Source organism: Gymnoscopelus microlampas, assembly GCF_963454915.1.
Source record: "Gymnoscopelus microlampas genome assembly, chromosome: 19".
Classification (NCBI taxonomy): Eukaryota; Metazoa; Chordata; class Actinopteri; order Myctophiformes; family Myctophidae; genus Gymnoscopelus; species Gymnoscopelus microlampas.
In genome coordinates, this window is record NC_139956.1 from 25,954,483 (window position 1) to 25,965,686 (window position 11,204).

At 42.1% G+C, this 11,204-nt stretch overlaps 1 protein-coding gene across 1 annotated transcript; it reads right to left on the reverse strand.

Moving 5' to 3' along the window:
* Nucleotides 1-650: 650 nt before the first annotated feature.
* Nucleotides 651-10,974, reverse strand: LOC311035374 (uncharacterized protein). The gene is made up of 11 exons (XM_084043537.1): nucleotides 10,702-10,974; nucleotides 8,527-9,338; nucleotides 7,839-8,030; nucleotides 7,479-7,574; nucleotides 7,189-7,345; nucleotides 5,634-5,893; nucleotides 4,955-5,146; nucleotides 4,581-4,676; nucleotides 4,283-4,448; nucleotides 2,579-2,704; nucleotides 651-1,946 (listed from the first exon to the last, which is right to left on the reverse strand). The coding sequence occupies exons 2-11, from the start codon at nucleotides 9,334-9,336 to the stop codon at nucleotides 1,903-1,905; spliced, it is 2,139 nt and encodes a 712-aa protein (XP_083899663.1). The 5' UTR covers nucleotides 9,337-9,338; nucleotides 10,702-10,974; the 3' UTR covers nucleotides 651-1,902.
* Between the last annotated feature and the right edge of the window lie 230 nt (nucleotides 10,975-11,204).

The following is an 11,204-nucleotide window of genomic DNA, read 5'->3' on the forward strand; positions in this document are numbered from 1 at the left end:
GAAAGACTCTTTGAATTAGTAGGCTAGTAAATAGGGTTATCTTTATTTTCGGTGGTACAGTAGCATGTATTTTAGTCTTCAATAACATGTGTGCTGTGTACCACCCTCATGTATGAATAATAATAAACAATGAAATGTAATACCTTAATAAGACATACAGTAGCCATAGATACAGTATTATACTTTAAAATAATTAAACTTAATCTTAAGACAAAAATACATACAGCTGCATTAATAGATAAGATAAGCCAATTGAAAAGTAGGCTAATAGGCATATTAAAAAGAAAAGAAAAACATGACAAAAAACGACATTGTTCCAGTTACCGCAACTTACCTGCAGACTATTGTTTCTGTATCGCTACTTTCTTTGAGTTGATGCCGAGGATCGTTTGAGAGCTAATAGGTTCCCAATAAACAAGGCTCTGTGGGTGTCTAATGCAACAGGTGCGCCTGTGGACCCTGCGTTCTGCTATTTAAACAGTACATGGTGGGATGGGAGGAGAACAGACAATCTGGAACATCCTGTATCAAAAAGATGCAGAAAAACGAGTTTCAGGTATTTACCGCCACGCTGGATAACTGCAATTCCATCTTATCAGGCTTATCACCAACCAGTCTCTAAAGACTTAGATGTAAAGACAGTAAACGAATTAGTGTTGATAAACGTTTATTGCAAAAATGTGAAATAAAAGCATTATTGTATAGTACAGTACAAAGTGCAGTCATATCATTCACCAACCAGTGGCCTTATTGCTTCACCCTTCTTCAAGAGCACATGCACACCCACACACATACACACAAAGACATCATCTGCCAATGAAGGCTTCATTTAGAGCAGTGCTTTGTGCTTGTTCACTTGTTTCATACCGGCACACTAGGACGGACAAAATGTCTGGGATAAATGTAAGCCACATTCTTGATAGACAGGGAGGGTAGCCTCCCACTATAGATTCGCTCAGTTTTGCTTTCCAGGGCCAAAACAAATAGAATGTGTGAAAATCTCACCCCATCCGCAGAATTACTGACTCTTGTCTAGCTATTAATCTAGATACACTTTATACAAATAAAACATCATATTTTTTAGGATTGCCCTACAATTTCTTTTTGAGGTTGAGTGTTTACCTGTAGTATGCGAGAACAGGCGCACAGAGGGATTTGTCTGCCATATGCTCACATCATTTTAATGAGTGAATATAGAGCAGAGGCTGGCAAACGTTGCGTCTACTCACCTGCTGGTCGGTTTCTTGTGATTCCACACCAAAGCACTTGCTCACATGTCATACAAAATACGCATGAACATGCGCGCACAAACAAAATGAACAGTCTATTTTACAAAAGACAAAATAATTGCAATAAATAAGGTTGTACAGAATAATATGAGTAACAAGTTACTGGTCACGCATAAGGCCGTTTGACCACAGGGTTCAAGTAAATAAAAAATAGTATTTGGACGAAATCAGACTAATGAGAACACACATGGCACATTTCAGCAAGTAGTTACCACATCATTCTTTTTACCTTCGAATACCTGAAGACAAAACGTGATTCTGTATGAAGCAGAAGGATGGAATCATGTAGGACAACGTGGGACTTGTGCAGTGGATACATTTGTAAATCAAAGCAGATGTATTGGTTGTAAACAGGGTCCGTTTAATACACTAAGCATCCTTCATTGCATCTCTTAAATTTTATAGAAGAATGGAGGGAAAATTAAGCCTGTTTGACGTCATTTGTTTCCCCCCCACAAAGTATTAACAAACCACTTGCACCCAGAGGTGCTTAGGTGGATATGAGTCTGAGAAATATGTGCAATGGTAAATAATAAAAGCAAATGAGAAATTTATGATCTTCCTGAGTGGAGCTTCCTCTACGGAGGTGTGCTGATCTTCAGAGCTGACCTCCTCAGAGCAAGGACACACCAACCACGGCCAAAATGGTCAGAAGAACTGTATTTGAATAGGCACAGAGAGAGAGACAGAGAGAGAGAGAGAGAGAGAGAGAGAGAGAGAGAGAGAGAGAGAGAGAGAGAGAGAGAGCGAGAGAGAGAGAGAGAGAGAGAGAGAGAGAGAGAGAGAGAGAGAGAGAAATTAGTCAGTATGCAGATGCTTGTTCAGTTCATTGCAATATAGTGCAGTTCATAATCTGAGTTCCCAGAAGTTTTCGCCGACTCGGCGAGGAACTTCTGGGCCAAACCCCCTGTATTTGTGGGCGGGATGTACGTCACGCTCTGAATCTGAGCGGACACGCCTCTTACCGGTTGCAACTCGTCTAAAAAGTCCGACGAGAGGCAAACAGCAGTACACAACAATGGCGGTCGAAATTTCTCAAGGGGAAATTGCTTCCCGTCGATCCTATTTAGATGCAACACCCACTGCATGTGGATCCCGCCCCCTATTCTTCATTGGCTGTTGATTTGAATCACAACGCAGTGGCCGCGCCCCCGCTGTCCAAACTCCGAGGCAATGCCTCCCAGACTATGCAGTTCATTGCAGTGCAGATCATTCATTCATCAAATAAAAATAAAAAAAACACAGCAAAACATAACTGGACTTCTAGCGTCTAGTGTCTTCTAGCTTACCTTTGGAGAGGGACTGACAGAGTGGAATGGCATGGCTTGACAAAATGTTGTTGACGGTGCTCGTGGGGTCAGCCAGGTCCACAACGTTGCTCTGGACTCTAGCTGTGGGGGTTCCAAGAGAGCCACCTAAGGACACAACCAATTACAATTTACAATTTAGGCCTTTAGCACACACGTTTGTGTGTGTGTGTGTGTGTGTGTGTGTGTGTGTGTGTGTGTGTGTGTGTGTGTGTGTGTGTGTGTGTGTGTGTGTGTGCGTGTGCGTGTGTGTATTCTCTTATGTCACTGTGTAAGTCTATGTCACGTGAAGAATGCCCTTTAACACATTGCCTGCCTAAGACGTATATATACGTCATTTAGAAATCAGCTGTTGCCTGCCAATGACGTATATATACGTCTTTGGAAAAAAGGGAAAAAAAAAAAAAAAAATTCAAAAAAAAAAATTTTTTTTTTTTTTTGCATTTTTTTATAATTTCAACCCTTGTCGAATTATGAACAGATTAGGAGCTAAAAATGTTCGAAGATTTGCTGCTCCATTCACTTCAATGTTAAAATTCAAACGGACAAACAATTCACTTTGTTTTTTGGTTTAAAACTACTGCTTTTGAGCTATATTGAAACATCAACCAAACATGTCAACGAGGTCAAAATGACCTCGTTGACATTTGTGAAACCACACCTGAATCTCATCTGTGATTAGAAACCATCTGGGGATCAATCATACTGGAGGAAAAAAATCTGTGGCTACGCGAACAGGTACCAAAAACATGGCAAAACCCTGGCAGGCAACAGCTAAAAATCTGAAAAAACTCTGGCAGGCAATGTGTTAACCCTTTTAGAGCTTATCATGTCGGGATATGGGATGATACTCAAACTCTCCAAATGCAGCTTCATTTGGACTTTAAAATATTAATATAGTCAGATATATGCATAATAGTCTGCAGTATAGTTCTGCAAGGTCCACTTACAGTAGTATGTCAGTAGTATTAGTATAACTAGTACTAGTCATTGCTGGTCATTACATTTGGGTTGAACCTGCCTCATGCTCAGATGACATAAATTCCACATATTAAGCTCAATAATGGTTATATTGAGCTATTTGCCATTATTGGTAATAAAACATATCAAATTGTTTGGAGGGGGGAGAAAGATCCCTGTCCTTAATTAGGTGGTAATATTTTAATAAGGACATAGTTTGTTTGACGATGCTGCATTAGAAAATAAAGCAGGCTAATTAGAAGGACATAAAACATTTTTACATTACAAAAATAGAAAGAAGCGAATTGCCGAGTTACGCACAGCTCCGTATTTGGGCAAGACTGATCAGTTCTTTCATTGGATCTGAGATGATGAATTCACAAAATATTCAATAAAAAACATTCCCTTTAACTTTGACCACCTAATCGGTTCATCCTTGAGTCCAAGTGGACGTTTGTGCCAAATATGTAGAAATTCTATCAAGGCGTTCCTGAGATATTGAGTTAACGAGGTTGTGACGTATACGTACAGACAGACAGACGGACGGACGGATGGACAGATGGATAGACGACTTGAAAACATAATGGCCACGGCTTTCGCCAGCGAAAGGGTAAAACTACTTTAACATCATAGTAACCTAACATACTGTACAGATTACAATTTAGGAGACAAAGAGTTTCTGATTCTAATTAATTAGGCCATAAAGTGATAAGGAGGTTTGCTTACTGCTGTCGACACTGCCAGTGGACACACCCATGGAGAATGTCTTGGATGTGGTGGCTCTCTTGCGTCTTGCCTCTCTTCCTCCAGTAGTTGAATCAGGTATGGTAGCTGCAAAGGTACACTGGATCTGTGTTCCGCTCAAGCTTCCCTTCACAGAGTTGACATTCAACTGAAAAGAAAACAGGAAAACACAGTTTCAGCATAACATGGCTCAAACAAGACAATAGTTGTTACAGTAGTTAGCTAGCTTAGTTACACAAAATTCTTATTCAGAACCCGAGATGTGCAATTACAAACTCACAGATGTCAAAGTCAGAACGTCGTTGTCGAGAAAGGCACTGAAGAACTGAATCACGCTGTTGATGTTGGCACAGATGTAGAAGGTATCATTACCACCCTGTGGGAGAGAATTGAGCAATCAACACCTATACAGTATACAGCATAAGCCTATGATGCATTGAAGGTAGAGCAGACAGACAGATAGCTATAGATGGATTCCTTAGGCCTCATCTTAAAACACACAGGCGTGCACCATGGGATAATAATAATAATAATAGTAATACATACATACAATTTATACAGCGATTTTCTGAGTACTCAAAGTCGCTTTACAAAATAGATCTACTGTATGCAGTGCATTTATTGAATTAGTAAGGTACAGTAGGTTTTCCATACCGCGGTGGTGTCTGTGGACAGACTGGCGGCTAAATAACCAGTTGACTCTCCGGCGATCTGGAACTCAAAGTTCTGTCCGGCAGATTGCTGGGCAGAGACGAAGAAACAGGAGCTAGACGTGGACGGGTCACAGCTGGTTGGATCTGCCACACAGAGTCGGCTGGTACCGCAACCGACCCTATTGATGGATGTCTGTATTTGGTTGTGTGGGGAGGAGAGGAGAGGGAGAGGAGAGGGAGAACAATCACTTTTTAGAGGTGTGGCTCGCACAAGGTGTGTGAATCAGACCAAGGCTGCTATCACTGCCAGCTTTGTCAGTCTATTCTATTCTACATTCCATTGGTTCTCAAAGTGGGGTCAGGGGACCACCAGGGGTTCTGGGGGGGGGGGGGTACCAAGAGGACCCCAGCTAAATGAGTTAACATAATACATTGTAACCACTATTATTTCATACTTTGGCTATTCAAAAATAGCAGATATACAAGCTTGTACATCTGCTATTCTTAAAAAGTCTTGAAAATGTTTGGATATCTTTTCTTTTGAACACAAATCTTCTCTTCTTGGGGTCGCTGGCACTGGATATTTTCAGATGGGGGTCCGCGGCCAAATACATATCAACTTGGGGGTCCTTGACATGAAAAAGTTTGAGAGCCACTGCTATATTGCTACAATCACCTACCGAGAGAGTCTCCACTGTGGTGTTGGTTTCCAGTGCAGCTACAGCAGTAGTAGCAGCTACAGCAGTAGTATTAGCGACAGCAGTAGTAGCAGCGACAGTAGCCGCGACCGTTGCACCGGGCGTATTGGCCACTGTGGCGCTGGTCACTGCTGCCACTGTGCTGCTGACCGCATTGGTCACCACTGTGACGGTGGTCGTGGGTTCAGCCAGGTTCACAACGTTGCTCTGGACTTGAGTTGTGGGGGTTCCAAGAGAGCCGCCTAAGGACACAACCAATTACAATTTAGGCCTTAGCACACACGCTCTTATCCAGTGTGAATTACAAGTGTGGGATCGATGTAAGGGCATACATACAGTAATATGTATGTAATATGAAAGACAAACCTATTTTGTACGTGTGTGTGTGTGTGTGTGTGTGTGTGTGTGTGTGTGTGTGTGTGTGTGTGTGTGTGTGTGTGTGTGTGTGTGTGTGTGTGTGTGTGTTTCATGTGCACTGTAAATTCTAAATGCATGAAAATGGTCCCGTTGAGGTTCCATCACACATAAACGGTGTGTGTTTGTGTGTGTGTGTGTGTGTGTGTGTGTGTGTGTGTGTGTGTGTGTGTGTGTGTGTGTGTGTGTGTGTGTGTATTCTCTTGTGTCACTGTGTAAGGCTATGTCACAATGACGTGAAAAATGCCCTTTTAACCCTATCAGAGCAAAATATGTCGGAAATATGTCACGATATGGAAATTAGATACTCAAACTCTCCAAATGCCGTTTCATCTGGACTTTAAAATATGAATATAGTCAGCTATATACATATTAGTCTGCAGTAAAGTTCTGCAAGGTCCACTTGCAGTAGTATGTACTATTAATCCTACTAGTCATTGCAGGTCATTACATTTGGGTTGAACATGCCTCATGCTCAGATGACATAAATTCCACATAATTTAACCTCAATAATGCTTATATTGTGCTATTTGCTATTGGTAATGAAAAGTATTAAATAATTTGGAGGGGAAGAAAGATCCCTGTCCTTAATTAGGTGGTAATTAGGCGGACATATCGGACATATTGTCTGTTTGACGATGACAACATGCTGCATTATAAAATAAAGCAGGCTAATTATAAGGACGTAAAACATCTAAATGTGGAGTTAAGCACAGTTCCGTATTTGGGCAAGACTGATCAGTTCTTTCATTGGATCTGAGATGATGAATTCACAAAATATGAAGAATATTCAACAAAAAACATTCCCTTTAACTTTGACCACCTAATCGGTTCATCCTAGAGTCCAAGTGGACGTTTGTAAAATTCTATCAAGGTGTTCCTGAGATAATTGAGGTGACGTGGTACAGACGGACAGACGGACTGATGGACGGACGGATTGACAGACAACTTGAAAACATATTGGCCAAGGCTTCCGCCAGCGATGGTACAACTACTTCAACATCATAGTGAATAGTGACCTTTGACCTAACATACTGTTCATGCAGATTTACAAGTCTTTCTTTGGGAAACAAAGTGTTTCTGATTCTAATTAGGCCATACAGTGATAAGGAGGTTTGCTTACTGCTGTCGACGCTGCCAGTGGACACACCCACGGAGAAGCTACTGGATGTGGTGGCTCTCTTGCGTCTGCTTCCTCCAGTTGAAGTTGATACGGTAGCTGCAAAGGTACACTGGATCTGGCTTCCATTCAAGCTTCCCTTCACAGAGTTGACATTCAACTGAAAAAAAAAAAAGTTTTAACATAATATGGCTCAAACAAGACAACAGTTGTTACAGTAGTTAGCTTAGTTATACCAAATTCTTATTCAAAACCAAGATGTGCAATTACACATACACATGGGTGAAACTCACAGATGTCAAAGTCAGAACTCCGTTGTTGAGTAAGGCACTGAAGAACTGAATCACGCTGTTGTTGTTGGCACAGATGTAGGTTATATCATTACCACCCTGTGGGGGAGAATTGAGCAATCAACACCTATACAGTATACAGTATAAGCTTATGATGCATTGAAGGTAGAGCAGACAGAGAGATAGCTATAGATGGATTCCTTAGGCCTCATCTTAAAACACACAGGTGTGCACCATGGGATAATAATAATGATACATACATACAATTTATATAGTGCCTTTTCTGAGTACTCAAAGTCGCTTTATAAAACAGTTCTACTGTATGCGCATTTATTGAATTTTCATTAAGCAGGTTTTCCATACCGCGGTGGTGTCTGTGGACAGACTGGCGGCTAAATAACCAGTTGACTCTCCGGCGATCTGGAACTCAAAGTTCTGTCCGGCAGATTGCTGGACAGAAACGAAGAAACAGGAGCTAGATGTGGACGGGTCACAGCTGGTTGGATCTGCCACGCAGAGTCGGCTGGTACCGCAACCGACCCTATTGATGGATGTCTGTATGTGGTTGTGTGGGGAGAGGAGGAGAGGGAGAGGAGAGGGAGAGAGAATCACTTTTTAGAGGTGTGGCTCGCACAAGGTGTGTGAATCAGACCATGGCTGCTATCACTGCCAGCTTTGTTGGTCTATTCTATTCTATATTCCATTGGTTCTCAAAGTGGGGTCCGGGGACCCAGGGGTCCTTGGGGGGCAGCAGGGGGTCCCCAGCAAAATTAATTAATATAACGTCACAATAATCACAACCACTATTATTTCATACTTTGGCTATTCAAAAATAGCAGATATACAAGCTTGCACATCTGCTATTTTTTCAAACTCTTGAAAATGTTTGGACATTTTAAATTATTTTTTTTCTTCTCTTCGAATCTTCTCTTTTTAGGGTCCCTGGCACTAGATATTTTCAGATGGGGGTCTGCGGCCAAATACATATCAATTTGGGGGTCCTTGACATGACAAAGTTTGAGAGCCACTGCTATATTCTACAATCACCTACCGAGAGAGTCTCCACTGTGGTGTTGGTTACCAGTGCAGCTACAGTAGCAGCAGCGACTGTGGAGGCGGGCGCATTGGTCCCTGCTGCCACTGTGGATCCGGGCGCATTGGTCCCTGCTGCCATTGTGGAGCCAGGCGCATTGGTCCCCGCTGCCACTGTGGATCCGGGCGCATTGGTCCCCGCTGCCATTGTGGAGCCGGGCGCATTGGTCCCTGCTGCCATTGTGGAGCCGGGGGCATTGGTCCCTGCTGCCACTGTGGTGCCCGGCGCATTGGTCCCTGCTGCCATTGTGGAGCCAGGCGCATTGGTCCCTGCTGCCATTGTGGAGCCAGGCGCATTGGTCCCTGCTGCCATTGTGGAGCCAGGCGCATTGGTCCCTGCTGCCACTGTGGTGCCGGGCGCATTGGTCCCTGCTGCCATTGTGGAGCCAGGCGCATTGGTCCCTGCTGCCACTGTGGTGCCGGGCGCATTGGTCCCTGCTGCCATTGTGGAGCCGGGTGCATTGGTCCCTGCTGCCATTGTGGAGCCGGGTGCATTGGTCCCTGCTGCCATTGTGGAGCCAGGCGCATTGGTCCCTGCTGCCATTGTGGAGCCGGGTGCATTGGTTCCTGCTGCCATTGTGGAGCCAGGCGCATTGGTTCCTGCTGCCATTGTGGAGCCAGGCGCATTGGTCACTGCTACCATTGTGGAGCCGGGCGCATTGGTCATGGCTGATGTTGCGCTGGCCGTGGCTGCCGTTGATGTGGTGTTGGCAACCATAAGCGTTGAGGCGAATGCAACAAGCATCACAGAAAGTAGCAGTCTGTCCATGTCTGGATGGAAGCAAAGTCAAGGGGAAGATCAATCTTTGCTATCATTAAAAAGTATCATTGCTATGCTAGATAATCCCACACACACATAACATAGGTGTAAGAATGCACTAGTATCATCTTTGTATAAGAATATATGTTTGTGTTGGCCCTTTAAAGTTGTGTCCAAGACCTTTGTCAACTTCGTCAGATTTCTACAAAAACATAATTTAATCAGACATAAACAGGCTTATCTATATACCTAAGGTCCCCTGTATCACTTCCTGGTTTAAAAAAAAGGCAGGAAAGCTGCTGAAGCTATTGTAAGCCTTCTATATTTGATAAATGTGTTAAATAATATTGCTGTCTGATGTCTCAACCATAACATGTCAACTCTATAAGTCCTTCTAAATCCAAACTAAATAATAATTATGGTTTAAAATGTGTAAAAAAATAAATTGGCTACTCATTATGACTGTGCTGTTGAATGAAAAAAAAAAAGTCAACTCCGAAAGACTCCATAAGATGTCAACTCCATCAGATATGCCATCTTATGGAGTTGACATCTACATAGAAAACAGTGGGAGATTGGCCCATTACATGGTGTAATAGTCAAGACTTAGATCTTTTAAAATATCTTTTCCCGGCATAATTGAAGAGTCTTTATTTATTTTTTAAATGTAATTTAAGGTTTAGTCCCAATTCTCAAGAATGGGTGATGGGGGAAGAAAAGGTTTCTGCCAACAGTAACATCTATGACTTTCAATATTTCTATTCATCAAAAAACGTTAGCATATGATGTTGATATATTAGGCTACTGTTAATTGCATTCTGCATTAAAAAAGATTAACCTAATCATTTTGCTTAAAAATATCCAGTTCAAATCATACAAATAAGAAGGGATACAGGATAGGTGGGCACTAGGGACATCTGGGCACCTTGATGTAACATGTGCTATTTTGTCCAAAATGTAAAAAAAGAAAAAGGAAAAAGAAAAATGGTCTTAAGTAATGTAAAGTATACATGATGTGAACATGCATGGTACATCATTATCAGACTTAATTGTATCATTCAACTTCTTGTTTATGCCCAAAATGACTGGGGTTTTGTAGCAAGTTGTGCAATTGTAGAAATATTAGACCATAATTGTCTAATGTTTAAGCATGTTCTTAATATGTATACTTTACTTTACTTTACTAAAAACATTTTCCACATTTTTTTTTCACATTTTGGAAAACATAGCCAATCTAACACCGAGGTGCCCACTCTTCCTTGGTGCCCACCTATCCTGTTACCATAAGTAGGCAGACAGTTTACATGCTGTAAAACAAGCTAATTGAAAGCTAATCATAATTATTGCAAAAAAAAACTAAACAAAAAATCTTACCTGTGGATTATTCTGTTTGTGTATCCTATCCTACTGTATTTGAGTTCAGTTGACTGCTGAGATCCAGGTGAGAACTATTGGACTAATGAAGTTCACTACTGTATTGGAGTTGACTGCTGAGATCCAGGTGAGAAGTAGTAGCCTAATGAAGTTCCCAATAAAGAGTCCAGGCTCCTTATGTGTGATGATACTATAAAGCCAAAGAGCGTGTGTGCCTCCTGTGGGCCAGTGATGCTCTGAACGGTGTCTTAAGAGAGAGTGACATCTGAGCTGCCTCTCCTGCTTTTTAAACACAATGATGGGATGGGAGGAGAAACGAGGCCGAAACCTCTTTAGTTGCAGCTGGGTGTGGCCTTTTTCTTTTTTGACGTCATCTTGCCAAAGGGATGTAGTAGTTAGTAGGCCTATGCTGGCCTAAGGGTATCATTAGGCCAGCATTATTTAAAAGCTCTACAACAATAAGATAGGCCCTCTTAAACACATTTCATATTTTATTGTATTTT